Source organism: Salvia hispanica, chromosome 4 (genome assembly GCF_029641045.1).
Source record: "Salvia hispanica isolate PSC_SH4W2 chromosome 4, Shi_PSC_v1, whole genome shotgun sequence".
NCBI classification, from domain to species: Eukaryota; Viridiplantae; Streptophyta; class Magnoliopsida; order Lamiales; family Lamiaceae; genus Salvia; species Salvia hispanica.
Genome location: NC_142695.1, coordinates 5,822,197 through 5,844,379, shown reverse-complemented (window position 1 = coordinate 5,844,379; position 22,183 = coordinate 5,822,197). Strand labels below are relative to the sequence as shown.

Below are 22,183 nucleotides of genomic sequence, written 5' to 3'. Positions count from 1 at the left end.
AGTTGATTTTAATTATTAGCTAAAGTAGCAATTAATTTACTAAAACAAATATAGTAGTAGTGTTTGTTAATTCTCTTACGTACGGATGTACGCATTCAATTACCCGATTTTCTCTAACGACATTTATCTATGGTACGATTCTTTATGATATCTTTGTTTGGCAGCCTTGAGAGTGATCTGATTTTGATTTTGTAAAATTTTATATTTATGTGATGTTCTACTATTTAACAAGGAAAGTAATAAGAATCTTGAGAAAAAATAAAAATTTATAAGTTTTCAAGATCTTTATTTTCCAAATCCTATTTTTGCATAGATTTTTTTTTCTTAATTCAATGATTCTCACGTATTTTGATAGTATTTTAGTATTATTTTATTAGTCTATGAAAATATAAATAAAATAGTTAAAATTATTAGCATAATAATAATAATAATAATAGTAATAATAATAGTAATAGTAAAACAATACTTATCAGTTATTTAATGTTAATAATGATGTTAAATTGTTAGTAATGTTATCACTTAATTAATGATTGGGTATGCATAACATTTAGTCATCTTATCGATTACTCTTTTCGTCCACGAACATGAGTCTCGTTCATAATTTATTTAAAACTAATAACAAGTGATGTTCATATACCACTAACTTTTTTCATCTATTTTTCTTAATATTTCTTAAAATCCATGCTGAAAAGAAATGAGACTCATAAATGCAGATGTAGAGAGTACTCAATTCGTTCGGGTCAATATAATCATTTTTTATATATCACTGAATTTTAGATGTCATTGTAATAAATTAGAGAAAAAGAAATAATTGACAAATTTAAATGTGTAAAGAGAATAATTTTTTTTATCCCAAATTTATGAAGATAGCGTCTTGATTGAAACAAGCGTAATAAAATATGATCGTCAAAACGGCAAAGTACATCTCATTATCTCAACGACCGAAAGTTTACTTTTTATCATTGTAGATTTTCTTCGGCATCTAACTTTTGACGTGAAACATCAACGATGATTTGTTATTTCACCTCAACTTTTTATACACGTGAATAATAATAATATTTTATATAAAGACCGTTAATTTTTTAATTAAAATATTTATTTATAAATAAATGATTTTTCCAATTGAATTGAATAATCGATATTGATAAGCATAATTAATGTCATGTAACCTAATAAGTGAAGGATGAAATTGATATGTATAGATGTAATTGACAAGCTTAAGAATGGAATATTATACCGGAAAATATGATTTATTTTACTAAAGATAAAACTTACTAAATTAACAGATGATTAATTTATGTGAATAATTAGAATTTAAATTAGAAAAATAAGAGTAATTAATTAATTAGAGAGGGAATAATTTTAGCTAAGGTCAAAAGTTTAGGGTGTTAAATACAGTATACGAAAGTTGGAGGACTAAGTTGTAAATATCAGAGCCTCACTCAAGGTTTCTCGATTCGAAGAGTGGGCGTATAGATATATATATACACAAACGCATCGTTTTATCTCTCTCTCTCTCTCTACAATTCTCTCCAAACTCTCTTCCCCACAAAAGCAAACTACACAGTGTTTATGCAAAAACTCAGAGCTCCCACCAATATCTAACAATTAATCTTATAAACCGACCTCAATTTTATATGTTTCGCCTCTTTTCCTGAATTCCTTTTGATTCTGGTGTAAAATACGATGTCGAAATTGTATTTTATTGCCTGAATTCGTGCCGCATTCGATCCCCATTCTTATTTTTGTTTCAAGTTGCAAGCTCCATTGGTCCATCTGCCTTGGCACTGCGTCACAGGTGAATATTTGATCAAACGAACCCTAGATAAGGGGGGAACTTCAGTATTTAACGTTCTTAGTGTCCAGAATTCGGCTGGGGCGTTTTTGCATGAGCAGAATGGATTATAAATTGAGTGATGTTTTTTGTGCTATGTTTGCGTGTTTTGTTTTTCTGTGTGATTCTGGAGCATGGAGAGCTAAACATTTTAGGGTTTTGTTTCTCAATGCTACAGTGTGATCCGCATGGGAGATGTTTGCTCTGGGTTTTGGAATTATAGAGTGATTAAAGAACTTGACAGGTATAATTACGTTTTGGCCTGTTAAGATTCAGGTTATTTGTTAATTTCAGTTTTATGTTTTTGATTTATTTATTTTGAGCAATCTCGATCATGTAATTGTGTGGAATTTAAGTTTTTGTTGGGCATAAGTATGTAGTATAGTACTAGTTTGTTATCATTCTTATGCTTGTGGATGCTCCCATGTTAATTTTATTTTGCTTTATATACCTGAATTGGCCATGTATGCTATTGTTTGAGAGCTTCTAGCAAAAGCATGGTCCAGGGTCAGTGATTAATTGATGTAATATGGCCTGGGTTTGATTGGTTTACTTACTAGCTATTGGTTGTGTACTTGTAGAGATGTGAGATGTAGTACTATTACATTGTGGCCAATAACCTTATCATACATGAGTAGTTTTTGGCCCAATAGATTTATATTGATCCCTTCTCCAAAAAGAGGTGAGAAAGCAAAAAAAAAAAAAAAAAAAAAACTTAACTGATTGACAGAATACTCTCTAACTACAAGTGTTGCATTTATAAGAGCTTGCAATAACTACTACTGGATGCACATTTCACTGATGTTATAAGAGCTTGGAACTTGAAATAATCTAAGATAATAAGTCAGTGGTGAGGAAATAGACTGAATCAATACAGCTATCAGGAAATCTCTATCTTAGTAGTTAAGTCATAATTGTTAGAGGCAGTGCTAGCAAGGGCGTTTTCTCTTTTCTTGTTAGTACCTAATAACAATGAGGTGGAATAACTGTCTGGTGCAGATCCTCTGTGCTTTGGTACCTCTCCAACTAATTGAGTGATAGATTTGAGGTCTTTACTCCTCCTATATCACTGTTGAGTATTAAATTTTTGTCTTTTAAATTATGTACGCTATGTTGTGTAGTTAAGAACACAGTGGTCCTGATCTTTTTTCCATGCCTCATCTCACCTTTCTATGATTATCACCCTTTGGTAATTTCTTTCATTATATTGTTTGGTGCATGGTTGATACTTTCCTGACTCTTTTAGCTATTTTAAGAACGCTGAGCATAACCATATAACCTTCTCAGGACATATGGCTCTCAGGAAATATATCCCCAGTGGTAATGCAACTCCTATCAATATTAAATCCTTGAGTTTCTCTAATAAGGAGATTGGGAAAGCCAATGAGGCAGATTTGCAGAGAAGACCCACTGAAGCTGATGTGGATATCGACCTCAGAGAGGTATATTTTCTTATCATGCATTTCCTCTCAGCTGGACCATGCCACAGGACTTATGGGCAGTTCTGGAATGAACTGTTGGAGCACCAACTTTTACCTAGAAGATATCATTCATGGTATTCACGTAGTGGTCTGCCCAGTGGAAATGAAAATGATGATGGCATATCGTTTCCCCTAAGTTATAATAAGTTGGTGGAAAGGTAATTACTGCTCTTAAAGCATTTCATATTTTTCCCTGCGTGGGGTTACTATGGTTTGAGTCATTTTACAAGTGTGATTGAACTAATTTGTAGGCATCCTCATGTTGAAAAAGATCACCTGGTAAAGCTTCTGAAACAGTTACTCCTTGGTGCAGTTGCTCATACACAAGATGTCATTGGTGAAAATATAGTGAATGCTGCTAGTGTTCCTACGCTTCTAGGAACTGGATCTTTTTCACTTTTGGCCAGTACGTATATATAGCTTGTAGAGTATGCATCTTTTACAACTTTGATGCGCTAGTTTTCAAGTTCTCTTTCCTTTGGTCATGCTGCTTCAACATCAAGGTTTTGTTTCAAAAAATCAGTACTGATTAATGATGTTCCATCTATTCAGCTGAATTTTGTTAGAGAACAGTAGTTCTTTCCTTGTGTGTTTTACAGTATGTTCTTAGGAGTAAATGTAGTAAGGATTGTCCAAGCCTGTATTTTCTTGTTACAAGTAGGTCATTTGATTTTGCTTTTCCTTTCTCAAGGTGATCACAATGGGAGGGAGAACAAAAGTAGGCATCCCCCAAGCTACATGCGCTGGCCTCACAAATTGACAGGTCAAGTACATGGATTAGGTTTAAGGGAAATTGGTGGTGGTTTTACTAGGCATCATCGTGCGCCATCTATACGTGCTGCTTGCTATGCTATTGCAAAACCGTCCACTATGGTTCAGAAGATGCAAAATCTTAAAAGTGTGAGAGGACATCGTAATGCTGTTTATTGTGGTCAGTCATCTTAAGTGATTTCATTTTGCATTTTATTGTTATGCAGTTTTCTTACTTCTATCTGATTTTTCATCAGATCAATTCATTTCTTTGTTGTACTTATAAACCTTTTAGGTTTCATTATACATAAGCATGCAATATAATTGTTAGCAGTGATATAGAATACCAATCTCAAAGATTTTATCCCGTGCAGCCATTTTTGATCGATCTGGTAGATATGTGATTACTGGTTCCGATGATCGTCTTGTTAAAATTTGGTCAATGGAAACTGCATATTGCTTGGCCAGCTGTCGAGGGCATGAAGTGAGTCTTAAATAATTACCTTTTTGTCCCTCTCTCTCTCTCCCTCTCTTCTTCTTCTTCCTCTTGCTTTTATTGGATTGATATTTATAACTTTCTTTCAAGGGTGACATAACTGACCTGGCTGTGAACGTGAACAACACTCTGATTGCTTCTGCTTCCAACGACTGCATAATTCGAGTTGTAAGATTTGTACTTTTGCTATTTTCTTTACTTTTATTGTTTCTCAATACCGGCTGTATCATTGACCGTTTGCATAATTTCAGTGGCGCCTGCCCGATGGGTTACCGATCTCTGTATTACGAGGTCATACAGGAGCTGTCACCGCTATTGCCTTCAGTCCTAGACCAGGCGCATTCTATCAGCTTCTGTCGTAAGTTCATATTTAGTTAATGATCTTGATTGGTTGCCTTCTACTCTAGTCATAAGGTTTTTGGTGATTCATAATTGTTGCATGTCAGAGTGTTAGTACCTCTGTGTCCTTATCTCAAGCTGATCAACAGACATATTATGTATCTACAGAAAGCTGTTGCCATCATGAGAATTAATGAACAGCATAGTCAGTTGCTACAAAGGTTTAATTACAAATTTACAATTTCTTGTGGAAGATGAAAGTCAAATACTTTTTCGGAATGTTCCAATCTCAGAGAGTTATAGATTGTGAATTGTGATTATGCTAACTGGATAAGATATTGTGTTAAAAATTGGAACTGCTGTAAATGGGCTTGAGTTGAGTCTACACAAATGGAAAACTATTTCTTTAACTGAATTCTTATATTCAATAGTTATCGATTTCTTCTAAAGTATTTGGTCATGTGCTTTTCCTTTGTGATTGTGCTATTCCTCTTTTATATACTCTGCCCCATTGAATTAACATTTTCTTGTTCTAAACTAATTGCTTTTCTATTGATGGTATTCAAATGAACTCTGGAGCTGTTAGGTTGTTTTCTTGTAGTTAATTTATTTTGCTTTACACTTCTTTATTTATATTGTTTTGCCTTTTATTAGTCTTCTATAGTAAATTGCTTCATCCCACCTTTTACATTACACTGACCTTGATCATTATTATATTTCTGTGACAGGTCCTCTGATGATGGAACTTGTCGAATTTGGGATGCTAGATATTCCAATACCGCACCACGTACATATTCACCAAAGCCTCCTGAGCCTTTAGCTGGTTTGTTGATGTTTATATGAATTTATTTTTTATGAGAAGATTCCGTGTATTACATTTGTGGAATAATTTGAGTGCTGTAGGGAGAAACAATGTTCCTACATCCAGCATCACTCAACAGACCCACCAGATTTTCTGTTGTGCATTTAATGCTAGCGGAACTGTTTTTGTGACCGGCAGCTCAGACACTCTTGCAAGGGTATATGAAAACCACTTTGGCCAATATGATTGAGCTCAATATGCTTGACATGAATATTCTTGAAACATCTGCTGTTGCCTTACGGGTGGCTGATCTTTTCAGGTGTGGAATGCCTGTAAACCCAGCACTGATGATTCAGAGCAACCCAACCATGAGATAGACGTCTTATCTGGTCATGAGAATGATGTAAATTATGTACAATTCAGGTTTGTTTGAGTTGATAACTTTTCTTGTGTGGATTATTTATCAAGTTTTATTTAGTGATTTTTCCCTCTGAAATGCAGTGGCTGTGCAGTGGCTGCTCGTTTTTCCTCATCAGATACCTCAAAGGAAGATGCATTACCAAAATTTAAAAATACATGGTTATTGTCTTCCAGTTTTGTACTGCATTTTTATTGAAAAGTGATCTCTTATATCTAAAGGATTTTCCTTTTGCTCAATTTATATTGTGGTTAATTTGCAGGTTCAATCATGATAATATAGTTACCTGCTCTCGTGATGGCAGTGCAATCATTTGGATGCCAAGATCACGGAGATCACATGTGAGTTTCTGACCATTTAAACTGTATCATCTTGGTGTTGTTCAACTTTAGTTCGTTATTGTTATTTATTTACCCACTTGACATATTGCACCTCGTTCTTAGGGAAAAGCTGGAAGGTGGATTAGAGCATATCACCTGAAAGTTCCTCCACCTCAAATTTCCCCTCAAGCGCCCCGAGGAGGTCCACGTCAGAGAGTTCTTCCTACCCCTAGGGGTGTCAATATGATTGCATGGAGTTTAGATAATCGTTTTGTTCTCGCAGCTATCATGGGTATGTTAGTAATGTGGTTTACTTTGTATTGTGGAATCAGAAAATACAAGTCTTTGGTGCTATTAATTTTTGTTATGAATTCTTGTTTGACAGATTTCATCATAAACTTAATGAAATGGCTCCAGGACATTCATGAAACTATGTATTAATTCACATAATTATATTCACTCGTTCTTGGCTTAAGGCTTCATGTATCCTCATTGCTCACTGCCACTGTTCAAGTTGTTTAAGCTAATTGTTCTTGAATATATGTTAGACTGGATTCCTAAGAGAGGATGTTTTCCATCTTTCTTCATTTTATTTGTTCTGGGGGTGTCTTAGTTAGCTCTTAAGCATTAGATTTCATCCTTAAAGAAGTCTGAGTTGATGTACTGCTTCACTCTAGATACTCAAAGGTCGATTGTCACTTATGCAGGATTTTCATTTTTATGCAGATTGCAGGATATGTGTATGGAATGCTGTTGATGGTAGCTTAGTGCATTCACTGACTGGCCATACTGATTCTGTAAGCTATGCTGTTAATTCTTCCCACAACAATAATATTTATACTTATTGTGTTGTAGTTTAACTGCAGCAGGCTTCTGAGTTGCTCATATCGTATTGTGTTCTGTTTACATCCTTTTCGTTCTATATTGACTTTTATTGTCATTATACTGTACTATTGGGCATTTTATGGTTAACTTATGTGAATCTTGTTCCTCCTTTTAGACTTATGTACTGGATGTGCACCCATTCAATCCTCGAATAGCAATGAGTGCAGGATATGATGGGAAAACAATATTATGGGATGTGAGTTTGACATAAATATATATGTTCTTGTAATCTTTTCTCACAAAGGTCCTTTTACCAACTACTCACACCTCAGCTCATGTTATTATTGCCTTATATATGCAGATATGGGAAGGTACACCAATTCGCACATATGAAATTGGCCCATTCAAGCTAGTTGATGGAAAGTTTTCATCGTGAGTTAATATTCCTAGAAGAAACTTAAATCTTGTTTTTTATTCATTTTGTGTGATTTATGAGTTCTGATCCGTCTTAAAAAAGAGCAGCGATGATGAGCGAAATTAAGTATTTTTGTGCAAGTAACATGCATATGCCCATTGCAATACCTTAATGCCTGCTATGATGGCTTCAGAAGTTTCTGGTCTATTTCTTTTTGTTTTATTCCAGTTACTACGTCTGTAGTGTGTTTGAACAAGGTTAAGTTGTCAAATATTTTCTATTTAGAAATTCATTAATTGGAGAAGATGTTTTTTGGCTATGTGCTTTTGTTCAACGAATGTAAAGTTTTGTGACATGCATGAAACAACCTGCAGCCATCTCTGTGTTACTAATTGTTGATTTGAATGTGATTTTCTTTGGTCATCCAGAGATGGGACATCTATAATTCTGTCTGATGATGTTGGCCAATTATATATTTTGAGCACTGGTCAAGGTGAATCACAGAGAGATGCTAAATATGATCAGGTACTTTATATATTTGGATTTTTATTTTGTGTATCCTCAACTGATTCTGTTACTGATTGTATTCTTCATAAATAGTTCTTTCTAGGGGATTATAGACCTCTTATTCATGACACACATGGAAATGTTCTTGACCAGGTTGGTGTCTGCAACTTCTACTATGCATTCTTCTGGAATCTTATTATCTTCAATATATTTTTTTATTGCTTTTCCACTTCAATCTTGACTCCGCCTTAGTTGCCAGGGAACCTCTACTCATTTTCGCAATCCTTAAAACATGCAACCTTTTTTTGTGTCAATGGATGTTAAATGTGGCCATTACTCATATCGCAAACACATGTATCAAATGTGACTGTTATATTGCTAATTGAATGATGCTTGCTTTATTAATACAGGAAACACAGCTTGCTCCTTATCGGAGGAATATGCAAGATCTCCTGTGCGATTCTGGTAAACTGACCTTTCTGATAGTACATTTTTGTTATAATATACTTATGCGTAATTTTATGATGTAGTGTTTTTCACTGTGTTTCTTTCTATTTGGCTGCATAAGGTATGATACCATATCCGGAACCTTATCAGAGTACTTACCAACAACGACGGCTTGGTGCTCTTGGAATTGAGTGGCGGCCATCATCTTTAAGATTTGCTGTTGGGCCAGATTTCACTCTGGACCCAGATTTTCAAATGCTTCCCATTGCAGACTTGGAGACATTAATAGTTCCACTACCTGAGTTCGTTGATGCAATGGATTGGGAACCACCAGTTGAGATTCGTAGTGATGATAATGATTCAGAATATAATATGGCAGAGGACGACTCATCTGGATGGGAGCAAGCAAGTTTAAATTTGGATTCTGATGAGTTAGAAAGCAGCTCTGAGAACAGCGAGGTTGAGGACTTGCTCCGAGATGACCGTCGTAGATCCAAGAGAAAGAAGCAGAAGGTAAAGGTGATCTCTCTGCTAAATACAGACCAGGACTTCTGAGTTATTTTTCGAATCTTATTGCTTTAGGATGGGTGAAGTGACACATTTGCTGTGAAGGTCAAATGCTGAATGTGAGCTTGGGTGGACATTTTGGTTTTTAATTGTTTTGTTTGTTATTCTTTTCAGGTGGAGATTATGACATCTTCCGGGAGGCGTGTCAAGAGGAGAAATTTGGACCAGAGTGATGATAGTTCAATTAGGAACAACCGCACTAGGAAATCACGGAATGGAAAAAAAGCTAAACGTAAGAAGTCCTCATCAAAGTCGAGGCCTCAGAGAGCAGCTGCTAGAAACGCACTTCATCTGTTCTCTCGAATAACAGGGGCATCTGCAGATGGAGATATAAATGGCTCTGATCACAACTCATCTGAAAGTGAATCAGCATTGCAGGACTCAAGCTTTGAAAGTGAAGAATCAGATGCATCCTTGCCAATTGAGTGGTATGAAAATCTCAAGGGGAAAGAAATATCCTTGGACCATGCAGTGAGCACAGAGCAAACTCATCCCGAATCTCATTTGCCTGGAAACAGGAAGAAGTTGATCCTGAAATTGCCAAACCGCGACTCAACTAAATTTGCTTCCCAACAAAACGTTGGGTTGAATGGGCAATATGCTGTAGCAAGCTCATCATCGAGAAATTTTCAGGAAGTCAACATAAATAAATATTCTGAAGAGGACTGTCACGATGTTGGTGTTGATGGTCATAACGGGAAGAGAAGCCATATGGATCTTCTTAGAGGATGCAAAGATGGCTCAATTACTTGGGTAGGGGCCAGATCTCGCACCTCTAAGAGGTTGAAGATTGGGGAATCTTCAGCATCAGGTTTATTTTCGAGATCTGGTCCAGTTCGGCATCACGAAATTCATACAGAAAATACTGCTAATGACCTTTCAACCTTTCCAGAGGACAATAGTTCACAGCACCCAAATATTGGGATCCAAGGTCATGAAGGAAGTTTAGAAGATAAGAAAGAGATAACTTGTGAGGTTAGTGCACCTGGAAGTCCAGCGAGAGCAGAAAATGTCGAGGGACGCTTGGCATTGCATGAGGTGAACGATGGCGGGGCTTCCTCAAGTCAGTGTCATGAGGTCTGCAATGGCTCAACAGTACCTTCTGTCGCCTGCATAAATGAGACTGAGAATGGACTCAAATTGAAGGAGAATGGTGTTCAAATCCCAACAAAGTTGCGAATTAAGTCTAGTAGTCTTTCAAGAGATATTGATAATAAGCCTAGTAGTCTTTCAATGGATATTAATAATGATCCCAGAAAAGCAATTGCAGAAGATACTGCCATGCCATGTGAAAGCAAGGATGCAGAAAATAATTTGGATTTACCAGTTTCCGGCGATGACCAAAGAGACATACCTTACTCTGAAAACAAAGATCAATGTGGAGGACTAGGATCAGATGGTCTTCTTATAAATGGATCTTCATCCAAGTCTGAGTTGGAAGACTCTCCAAAATTGGATTCAACTAAAAGGATGTTTACAGCCGTTTATAGAAGGCAAAAGCCTTCAAGAGGTCGGAGTAATCCAGAAGGGGACTCTGGTAGTATGGGACCAAGCACGTCGAATACTGGAAACCTTAATGAGATTGAGGTTCCTCGAGAATGTATTCGTAAGGCCAGGTCTATCCGGGTGAGATCAACTGCTCGTGATCTAGCCTCATCAGTTGGCAACTTTACATTTATGGAACCCCATGATAATTCTGAAGATACATCGAATGATGTTGCCAAGGCTTCTCCAAGCAGAGGTGAAGATAACTCTTCGGGAGACTGGAAATCATTACCCAGAAACTCCACTAGATTAAGATCCACAAGAGGCAAGAGAAGCAGCAATTATACTCGTGGCAATAGTCCTCCAAGGAAATCAAACCAGACTGGAAGAAGCTCCTGGTTAATGCTGTCTGCTCATGAGGAAGGGTCTCGGTATATACCTCAACGAGGGGATGACGTTGTGTATTTGCGACAGGTAGATACGTACTTCTTTTGTTCCTCACATTGTTATGAAATTATATTTGTTGGTTCTTAATAGCTCTGTAATCATCTTACCGAACTCTACCTCCAGGGCCATCAAGAGTACATACATCACATGCACGTGAGGAATCCGGGCCCTTGGGAAACTATTAGGCGGAACATACGAGCTGTGGAATTTTGTAAGGTTGAGAAACTCGAATATGCAACGCTTCCTGGTTCTGGGGAGAGCTGCTGCAGAATGACCCTGAAATTTGTAGACCCTACTTCAGATGTAGATGGCCAATCATTTAATCTGACTCTACCAGAAATTTCTGGTTTTCCGGATTTTCTGGTTGAGAAAAGTAGGTATGATGCATCTATGGCAAGAAATTGGACCTCTAGAAGTAAATGTCAAGTATGGTGGAAGAATGAGGGTGAGGAAGATGGGAGTTGGTGGGAAGGTCGAGTTGTAAGCATCAAGGCCAAATCTCCTGAATTCCCAGACAGTCCATGGGAAAAGTATGCTGTAAAGTACAGAAGTGAGCCTGGTGTACATAACCACAGTCCCTGGGAACTCCACGATTCCTGTACTGACATGGAGCAGCCTCAGATTGACGAGCGTATAAGAAAAACGCTCATTAATGCTTTTAGCAAGCTGGAGAAGTCCGGATACAAATCTCAGGTAGAGAGATCCCCCTTTCCATGTGAAAGAAGTGAATTTATTTATTAGAAGATCGGATCAAATCATTGTAACACCCTTTGTGGCTTTGCAGGATTATTATGGGATTAACAAGCTGAAGCAAGCTTCTCAAAAGACTAAATTTATTAACAGGCATGTCTTTCTCCCTTTATCTCATCTTTCTTCACTTCCTATTTACACTTTTATGTTCCATATACTATCATGTACGTGTGTGGTCGCCCGTTCTCTTTTTGGATGTATTATAATTGGACATCACTCAGCAGGTTCCCCGTCCCCTTGTCTCTTGAAGTCATTGAGTCGAGGTTAGAGAACAATTACTATAGGAGTTTGGATGCGTTGAAGCACGATTTTGAAGTTATGCTGTCGAATGCGGAGGCGTATAGCGGGAAAAATGTGGAGCTGTCGTCAAAGCTGAGACGGCTGTCGGACTGGTTCCATAAGATCCTAGCGGCTTTGTAGTCATACGGAGCACAGTTTTGTAGAGAAAGTAGTCAGCATCTCATATAAACTTGTATATAATCTCTCTCTCTGTAATAGGGTATGCAGTTGAGGAATCTTATAGAATTGGAGGGGAAGGAATACCAAAATTTAGAGACTGACTGCTGCTGGAAATTGACAGCAGGCGATTCATTCTTTCCTGTATAGTCTCAAATATTTAAAGATCACAGTTAAACATTTTCTCTAATTTACATCATACTTTTGTCTTCAATGGCCTCTCTCTTTTTCTCTTTTTCTCTCTCCATTTCTGCATTTGATTCTAGGAATCAAAGAATGAGAGGATCAAAATTTATAATACAAGCAGTCTAATTTATAAATTTAAAATGACGACACATCAACATTAATGTAACAAGTCATTTACTATTTCTCTCAAGTTCGTTTTATGACATTAATTAAATCAGAGACATTGAAAGTCCAATTATGTGGATTCAAAAAATAAAGTTTAAAGGACAAAATAAAAAATATTGAAAATTTGTGTATTCATGTGGAAAATGGCCCAAATAATTATCATAAAGTTAATACGTGAATTATGAATTTTTGTATACGATTCTAGGTTATAAGCGTTGTTTTCATATGTATAAACTCTTCATATGGATGTGACAACGCAAAATGTTGTATTGTTCTTAACTTCTTATTGAAAATTTAAAATAAATGTAAAATTTAACTCTGTAAACCATTACTTCTCTTTTAGCCTTTTCTCTTCTCACCGCTTTCTATTATGCAACAATACCAAATTGTGAGAATCAAAAACAAAATCAATCAAAACAACCTCAAAACGAGGGAAAATATAAGATAGGAGGATCAAAGCATTCCGTGAGGTTTGATTTCAGTATGAGACTGCATTTGAAGGTCAGTAAATTTTTAACAATCCATGATATTGTTTTTTTTCTTCGATTTGCATGACAATATAAAAATTTCCAATCATAAATTTGTGCGCTTTGATATGATTTTTTAAATAAATTTAACTTTTTTATTAAATTAATAGATAATTAAATCTATCCTGAATCCAACATTGATGCCAATGGAGATTGCAGGAGAAACCTTATTAGCTAGCCATGTTTTTCTGTGTAAATTAGGTAGACATTCATGTCAGCAAAAAAGTGTTAAATGGACTCCTGTTGTTAATAAATTTCTATTTTTTCCATGATTTATAGTAAATGATTTCTTAATACATAAACATTCATGTATTCCGAAATTTTCTATGAAGTTGAAGAAAATGACATATTTCTGATTCCTTTGTAGAATGGAAAGGCTAGTTGTGAAACGTTTCAATGGTAACAACCATCATCTAACAGTTCTTTCTCCCCAAATCTTGTATGGAAACCATGAAACTTTCAACCCTTCCTTCATGCACAAATTTCAATCAATGTCTCTCAATAGCTGTGATGGTTTGCTATCTTTCGATGATTTCAATGGCAACATTGTTCTTTGCAACCTAACAACTCAAGAGCTTAAACACCTCCCCCCCTCCAACGTGCCCCGCCCTCCCGGGATAACCCGGACCATCTCCCACGGCAGTGGATTCGGGTATGACCCCAAATCCAAGGACTACAAAGTCATAACCTACATGCTCCACTATTGGGAGGACGAGGAAGGCCACTACCTCGATGACACGACGAAAGTCGAGTTATACTCGCTAGGAAGCAATTCATGGAAGGAGATCCAGAGCCCTCATTCCATGAATTGCCCCAAGTCGGGCTCAGCATTTGTCAACGGGTGTTACTACCGGATGGCGTGCCTTGACTCGGGTGTCGTGGTTGAGTCATTTGATTTTGCTAGCGAGACGTTGTCGTCCTACCCCTTGCCACCAAACATTGAGGGGTCAGACTCTGCCTTTCACCTTGTCAAGTTTGATGACTCGTCGTTGGGGGCCGTTGGGTACGAGAGGTCGGGCTCTACTAAGGCGTTCGAGCTTTGGGTGTGGAGAGAGGGGAAGTGGGGAAGAGTGTATGGTGTTGCTAACCTTTCTCATGTGGAGAGGCCATTGGGGTTGAGGAATGGTAGATTGCTTTTTCTTGAAAGGAAAATGAGTGATAACTTAAGTCATTTGGTGGTTTATGATTGGATTACTAAAGAGTTGAAGAAACTTGAGATATATGACTATCCGGGTTGTATGAGTATCAGTTCTTATGTTGAGAGTAGATTTGCACTACCGGATTCAAAGCCAATCAATTAAAGTGTAAGAATTTGTATCTGGCTCATTTCTTGTGTATATTAGTTCTCTTATGATTTATTGCACAATTTTGATTTTTGACTGTCATCTTACATATTCGTTATTGCAGATGATGCTCGTTTTAGGTCTCGTGGACATTGGCGGGCACATATGTTGTTGGGAGGGGCTCGAGCCCCTACCAACTCTGTGTTAAATACTCTTTCTATAGGATTATTAGAATTTTATGGTTTTTGTGATAATTTTAATGTAGAAAGCTTTATCAATCAATCTACTCGCTCAGAGAATATATTGTGAATAAAATTTAAAAACAAAAGATTTTTTTGTCAAACTGGGGCAAGGTTATTATATGCTTTTGAGCTTGGTCCTTTTTGGATCTAGCTAAAGCATGTAGAAATTGGGTATTCAAACGAGAAAATTATTCTAATCATTACTAAATCAACATAGAATAAGAAGTGAGTTATGATATCATGTCAAAATAAGTAAATGAGAGGAGATTGTTATCCAAATTTGTACCAATTAAAAGACAAGATTTTGAGCAATTTCATGTGCGAATGGGACAAGAATAAGAGTCTCAGAGTAACACCTGGCCTCTAAATAGATCTCAACGACATTTTCTGACAGTATTTTGTTTGTGTTCGCAAATTTGAGTTGTTTTAAAATAACTCAAATTAATTAATACCTATAGATATATGCCAAGCTGTGGATATTTAAATATTATTGGATCCCCACATCAAAATGGTACACAAACCAAAATATTCATTCATCCAAAGCATAATCATGAATCATGATCATAACAATCACTAAGCCACTACTAAAAGTTACAAATCTATTCAACAATTGCAAATCCATCTCAAGATAGTAAAACACCATTTCACATCACAAAAATCCCATAAAATCTCTCTTATTCAAGCTACCAACACCTATAATTAATTTTCCAATACCATCGAGATCGTCACTCCACCAACTAGACCATCCACTCAACTCAACCCAACCACGCCCATCTCAATCCTTTCCACCACCACCAAACAACCCCTTCTCCAACACCCAATCCTCCATCATAATTAGAGAATTCAAAGGCTGATCAGTAGGCACAAGATGGCCAGCATTCAACACCACCACATTGCTAAACCTCTCCCACCTCTGCACATACCCTGCCAGCAACCCACCCACCCTCCACACCTCCCTCTCCGCCCCCAAATACCCCCCAATCCCCTCCCACCTCATCTCCCTCACCCACGCCGCCGTCGACGTCGGCCCGTCCCTCAAATCCGTCTGCCCCTGATACAGAAGCACCCTCGTCCTCTTCACCAGCCACTCCACCATCGGCCTCACGCTCTTCATTATGTCCTCGTGCATCGCCTCCGCCACCGCGGTGCTACATTTGGCGAAAGTGATGTTGCCCCGAACGTGCAGGGCCCGCTTCACCTCTGCGTCGTTCAGGAAACTGACTATCACATTATTTGGATAGGGAGCCAGTTTCCTGACGTCGTAGAGTGTGGCGAGGCCAGACATATTTGTCAGCGTCGCCAGCACTTCTGCTCTTGCGTCAGAGGCGTCGCTCCATTTCCGTCTCTTTATGAAAGAGACGGTTTTTAGTTGCAGCTTTTCCAATTGGGCCTTTTGCTTTTCGTTGATTAGGCCCAAATGGAAGGCTGTGATCGCGTGGTCTTGGACTTGGATTTCCGGGTCGGTTAGGCCGTTTCCAATGGCTACACCGGCCAGGTTGATCCTCTTTTCGTAAGACGAGATTGCGTTTTTTTTCAAGATGTAGTAGCCCAGCGCCGGCAGATATTTGCCGGCGTAGCTCTCGCCGGTGATGTAGATGGGCCGGGTTTTGAACGACTCGTCGAGGGATATGAATTTTGTGAGAGCGACGTAAAGGTGATTAACGACGGAATTTTGGTCGCGGGGTATTTCATCGGGTGTAGCAGCGATACTGAAACCCGTGCCGATGGGGTTATCGAGGAAAAGTAGGCCAAACTGTTTGTTCCAAGAATTTGGATTTGACTCGAGCTTTACTTCTTGGTTTACGAGCCATGGGCCCAATTCAAAGTAGTTTGCGAGCATCGAGGAGCACCCGGGCCCACCTTGGAGCCAGATCAAGATCGGGGTTTGAGAAATTGGTGTGTTTTTGGGAGGGGATTGAGATTCGTAGTATGTGTAGAAGATGGCGGAGCCGGAGGTGGAGTTAACTGTTAGGTAGCCGGATTTGGTGGGGAGGGCTTCTTTCGGGTAGGTTATTGCGGAGGCAGAGGAGACGAGGACGAGGACGAGAACGAGAAGTGGTGGTGGAGAAGCCATGGATGATGGATATGAGAGTGTAGTGAGGTAGAAGTGTGTTGTTTGGTTTAATTTATAGAGTATGTCTAAAGAGCAAATTTAATTTGACTTGTTCATGTCTCTGACTTTTTTTAATTTTCATATAGTTAATGATTTGGTATACATTAGTGTTTGGGAGAGTTCAATTGAGTTTAGTAGGCTTGGAAAATCTGTCTTGGTTTTGAGTTATGATCTGGTTTGACTATTTTATTGTAGGATATTGATTTTAATAAAAAAAATGGATTTGTGAAATCACATGCATAAGATGGTTGACCTTTGAAAATAGTGGCAATTCACATGTATTTTCTTATCATTTAATCTGTGGTGGTACTATGACAAAATCATTGCTTTGATTTCGGTATCGAACATTAGCGCAATAAATGAAAAAAGAAAAATTTATGATGTCGATGAACAACTTGGCTGTAGGAGTGTTTTTTCAATAGTTCTCAATCTCAAAATCATAACTAAGGAAAATGAAATAAACCAAAAAAATCATAGATTGACGGCAGTGGTGACGTACTAGAGTGTTTGTATATTATAAAAAAAATAGATAAGACAAAATTAAAAGATATGCAATCATGCATGTTTTATTAGTCAATAAATTGGACTTAAATTAAATTAAGTGAAAAGATTGTGGGCTGACCAACTTATGTAATGTTATGGCCTCATTAACTGCATCTTATAATTCTTAATACAGTATATATCTTCTTCTAGAAAAGAAGTCACTAAAAGGAATGAATTTTACATGCACGTGCTTTAATTGACATACTATATCACAATTCATTGAAAATGTAGCAAGTAAAAATGTTATTGATTTCATATTCAATTTTTTCTTTTCTAAATATTTAATCTTTAATTAAATAGATATTCAAGTTATAAACCAAAAAGGACTATATATATGCTTCTCCACAAGCTAAAAAACTATTTAGAAATATAGAAAATCGTGAACTGCCGATATAATGAATAATGAATAAATTCTCTATGAACGATTGATGAAAAAGAAAATGGAATTTTCGAAAATTTTCTTAGTTTTGAGTTTAAATATATTTTAATTTTATTGATAATAATAAAATACTCCCTCCGTCCCATTTTAGGAGTCTCGGTTTACTATTTTTGGATGTCCCAAGTCCCAATTGAAATATTCCATAAATGGTATTAGGCTCCACATTCCACTAACCTTTTCTCACTCACATTTTATTATAAAAGTAATATAAAGAAGTAGGGCTCACATTCCACTATCTTTTTTCACCAACTTTCCTTTACATTTCTTAAAACTCGTGTCGAACTCAACCGGGACTCCTAAAGTGGAACGGAAGGAGTAATGATTTTGAAGTTGACCAGCATGAGGTTGAGCCGACGGTTTTGGACCATGCATTAATTTTTCTAGAAAAAAGAGAGGGCATCATCCCCTTATGGTGGTTGAGTCCTCTCATAGTAATTAATTAAAGGAACATACACATTGACATTTTTGCAATTATTGGCTAAATTTTGAGGGGGCATGCCAAAAATGACTTTTTTAAAAGTATAGAGAGAAATGTGATCCATCCCCACTACCATTATGTCAATGGTGGGTGGGTGGAGTGAAGGTTGAGGCTTTCATAATTTCTTAAAGGTCGAATTACTCTAAAGAAAATAAAAATTGAGAACAATACTTATTGGCATTTGTATGATTGCTAGCTAAATGCGTTTTTATGAAGAAGTAATGAATACATTGAAGTTCCATTATGACACTCTAAATTTAATGTTATATTTACACAAAAGAAGTTGCAATTACACAAATGAAGTTACAAATCGAATTAATAATTACTATATAAGAAGTTACGAAACGGATAGCCTTACTTTTTCTATAATGTTTATGTATTTTATTGTAATTTTAAATACATGTATCGAACCTTGATTTGAAGTATTTTTAGTAATAAAAAAACGTACGGAGTTTATTTCCTTAAATCAAAATAGATTATAACATAAATATTTTAAATATTAAATCATCCTTAAAAACATAAAATAAGTAAAAGTACTAGTATGAAATAAGCATATAATTAGATTTTATAAATACTTTTTCATAAAATAAAGATTAACTATACTTGGAGTGTATGTTTTCACCTTTACAAAATGCAAACATGTTTTCACCTTTACAAAATTCAAACATATTATCACTATTCAAGTCAATGAAAGTGATATCCTACTATAGTAGTACGCAGTAATTGAGATTTTAATGCATAGTTAATATGTCAATCATATGGTCAACCTAATTCACAATTGTCGGCCCATCCTCTATCTCAGTCTCAGCCTCAATAAAAGTTCGTTCCAATTGGCTATATTTTAAAGGATAATTTGGTGAAATTAGAAATAATTAAATCAAACAAATAATTGAAATCGTGTATAGTGATTTAATTATCATAAAATTATATTTTTCATTCGCCAATTTATCCTTGAAAGAATTATTTTTGACTGGTACTATATATATGTTAGATTTAATATCCTCTCATAAATAACTTTAAAAAAATTTCTACAAAAATTCTTCTCTCTCCCGTTCAAAAAATAACCATTTCTCCCCTGCTTCACTAGACCATTAATCTATGGGTCATAGTAGAATTTATCGACAAATGAGATAATCAGATAATACAGAAAAAAAAATTACACATACACCACAACTTTGCAACAAAATTGTTCAAAATTGCATTATTTGGCTGTCCAAATTAAGTTCACAACTACAAAGGTAAATTGTAAGTACATTAGGAGAAATTTGTGCCTACGTGGTAATTTTCACTTCAATCTTCTTGAAGTGAAAAAAAATGACAAAAAAATTATACTATTGCGCGAAGAGTTGAAAAGACTATAATACCCCTGCAAGAAGATTTGCAGCAGTGGACAAAGCAGCTCCTGTTATAACACACTGCACTACCTTTTCGTGGGAGCTATGGTCAAGCGTTAGCGCCAGGGCCCCTCCAGTGAGGGCCCCGGCCAACGCACTGTTTTTCTGCATTGGATAAAAGAACCAATGAGAATGTCAAATATTCCGAGTTGTGTTGATTTGAACTCTTAACCTCGATTCTTGCATATTTTTACATGAAATTAAAAAAGTGAGGTTCGATTTTATACCCAATCGTGGGTGCCCCTAGCCTCTTTCAACCCATAGGTGAGCCCTGAGTAAACTCCGGCTACCATAGCTGCATTAGTAAATTCTACGTTTATTTATTATATTTGTAAAATTTTAAAAAAATGTTTTTACGATGAAATAATTTTTCTTAGGTAGAGGAAAAGAAATATGAAGTTCATGCGCTATCTCACCCCATTGTAGTGTTTCCTTCCCAGTCCTCTTCATCTGCATCACATTACAGAGCAAAAAGCATTAATTTTGGTTGGATCAAAATCATCTCTATAATTTTTGAAGACTAAACATTAAACTTGAAGGAATTTGTTGTATTCTTCAAGAATACATTTTTCTATTAAGATGATTGATAAGTTCTACTACAAAAATTTAGTACTGTGACGTAGCAAGATTATTTAGACTTACCAATGCCTCAACTGATTTTTGATTAGTTTCCCCTGCACATAACCAAATGAAATAAGAAAATAAAATTTCATGAAATGATAAGGCAAAAGAACTTAATTAAAAAATTAATCACATTGAATTACTCTAAAAATACAAGTCACCAACTTGCTACAAATTTATATCTCAACAAGCTGTGCAAAATCATATGCATTTATTCCCATATGTGACATCAAAAGATGAATCAATTTTCGGTACCTCTAAGGGCTGCTAGTTGTTGCGCCTTCTTCGGAGAAGCAACTGTTTCGCCATTGCAACCTGGAAAACAGTGGCGGAGGCAGAAAACATTTATTCGGGTCTATTGTCCCATATCATAAATTTGTATAGAATTTTGTTTTATTTTTGATCCGAAAATAAAACAAATTTTCCTTTTTGTGTGGGGTTGGGTGGATAAAAATATAAATTGTGCAACCAATAATATTATTTGATAAGACAAGAAAAATAAACTGGAAAATGTTTGAACCTTCTACAGCAGTGAAATATGCTTCTTTCGATAACGCTTGAACTGCTCCAATCTGCAGCAAAAGCACATATATTTAACCATGGAAGATGTGCAATAATTACTCGTACATTGCAAAATGTATTGTAAATATTGTTAATTTGTTATACATAATGAGTTTCACATTACTTTTAGTATCTATCGTCCATTTGCATGTAAAATTAATGTACCATCGCATGCATGCAAATGGACTAAAAATAGTACTTAAAAATTGCAGAGAGATGAATTAGCTTCTTAATTCCAAAATATATCTTCAATGATTTACAGTCTTATTTTGATTTGGTGCGAATTTTAAGAAAAGTCGGTAGGAAAAAACTATTACTCCTCCAAAATGTGAATCTATCTTTCATATAGTATATTAATTTTATAATGAAATGTGAGTTTAATTTAGTAGAATGTGGAAGGATAATAAGATAGTTACCCCGGCAGCTCGGACGAAGCAGTCAGCAATGCGGTTGAGGAGAGGGTGGCCGAGATCGAAGAAAACATTCTTCTCAAAATTCCTCAGTTCATCCAGAACTGATCGAGTCTCCAAATTTTTCTTGTCAAACATTTCTTTTCTAACTATTACTACTATTAATTTTTCTTATTAGGTAAAAGAATAAAAAAGGTCTATATATGTAGAAAAGGCAATAAATTGATCAGTGAAGCAGCAATATATAAATGGCGAAGAAGCGGAGACTATTACTAAGGACGAGGACACGTGGCTGTAAGATGCGAGGTTCCTGCCGATCTTCTTGAATCGAAATCCCTTATGTTGATTGGATATGATTGAGTCATTAAATTAAATCATAGTACTAGTATTTTATTTATCTATCATATTAGGTTTCTGTTGGAAATTTATATTCATTGTCTGGGCTGGAAAGTGGATCTGGTTTAAAGGAGATGCTAAATAGATTTTAGATCGGTGTAATGTAACAAAATTAATAATTGCAATCTAAAGTATTAAAAACAAGAATCTAATCTAAGTATAAATTAGAGGTGCTCACCCTTCCGGTTCCAGTTTTAGAAATTGCCGAACCGGAACCGAACCGTGAGAGTGTTTCGCGGTTACAGTTCCAGTTTCAAAACCGTCGGTTTTGGTTTCGATTATGAACCGGTGGGTTTTCAGCAATTTTTTACGATTCCGAACCGCCGGTTTTTCGCGGTTCCAACTTGGTTTCACGGTTTCCCGGTGATTTTTCGCAGTTCCGGTTTGGAACCGCCCGAAAACCGGCAGTTCCAGCACAGTTTCGGTTCGAAATTTTTTTAACCTGAACCGAACCAAGGTTCAAAAATCGACGGTTTCAGTTCGAAT

At 36.4% G+C, this 22,183-nt stretch overlaps 3 protein-coding genes and 1 pseudogene across 4 annotated transcripts; 2 read left to right on the top strand and 2 right to left on the bottom strand.

Annotated features, from left to right (window-relative positions):
• The first annotated feature begins 1,513 nt into the window (after positions 1-1,513).
• LOC125193370 (WD40/YVTN repeat and Bromo-WDR9-I-like domain-containing protein) lies at positions 1,514-12,553 on the top strand. Of its 2 annotated transcripts, none has more exons than XM_048091143.2 (25): positions 1,514-1,798; positions 2,013-2,078; positions 3,122-3,473; positions 3,567-3,721; positions 4,007-4,246; positions 4,440-4,549; positions 4,652-4,729; positions 4,813-4,919; positions 5,629-5,723; positions 5,804-5,919; positions 6,022-6,125; positions 6,204-6,281; positions 6,383-6,461; positions 6,564-6,732; positions 7,167-7,237; positions 7,441-7,521; positions 7,627-7,697; positions 8,109-8,205; positions 8,281-8,340; positions 8,598-8,652; positions 8,756-9,147; positions 9,316-11,160; positions 11,257-11,826; positions 11,918-11,976; positions 12,108-12,553. In XM_048091143.2, the coding sequence occupies exons 3-25, from the start codon at positions 3,127-3,129 to the stop codon at positions 12,301-12,303; spliced, it is 5,175 nt and encodes a 1,724-aa protein (XP_047947100.2). In that variant the 5' UTR covers positions 1,514-1,798; positions 2,013-2,078; positions 3,122-3,126; the 3' UTR covers positions 12,304-12,553. The 2 variants fall into 2 exon arrangements, with proteins under 2 accessions (XP_047947100.2, XP_047947098.2); XM_048091141.2 differs by having other exon boundaries at positions 8,756-9,153.
• Positions 12,554-13,585: 1,032 nt separating this feature from the next.
• On the top strand, positions 13,586-14,782 carry LOC125191907 (F-box protein CPR1-like). The gene is made up of 2 exons (XM_048089338.2): positions 13,586-14,521; positions 14,625-14,782. The coding sequence occupies exon 1, from the start codon at positions 13,586-13,588 to the stop codon at positions 14,516-14,518; it is 933 nt and encodes a 310-aa protein (XP_047945295.2). The 3' UTR covers positions 14,519-14,521; positions 14,625-14,782.
• A 469-nt stretch (positions 14,783-15,251) lies between these two features.
• LOC125192141 (serine carboxypeptidase-like 50 pseudogene) lies at positions 15,252-16,939 on the bottom strand (annotated as a pseudogene).
• Positions 16,940-19,489: 2,550 nt separating this feature from the next.
• On the bottom strand, positions 19,490-21,522 carry LOC125191771 (outer envelope pore protein 16-2, chloroplastic-like). The gene is made up of 7 exons (XM_048089182.2): positions 21,308-21,522; positions 20,851-20,902; positions 20,586-20,645; positions 20,352-20,383; positions 20,126-20,159; positions 19,937-20,004; positions 19,490-19,814 (listed from the first exon to the last, which is right to left on the bottom strand). The coding sequence occupies exons 1-7, from the start codon at positions 21,437-21,439 to the stop codon at positions 19,671-19,673; spliced, it is 522 nt and encodes a 173-aa protein (XP_047945139.2). The 5' UTR covers positions 21,440-21,522; the 3' UTR covers positions 19,490-19,670.
• Positions 21,523-22,183: the final 661 nt, after the last annotated feature.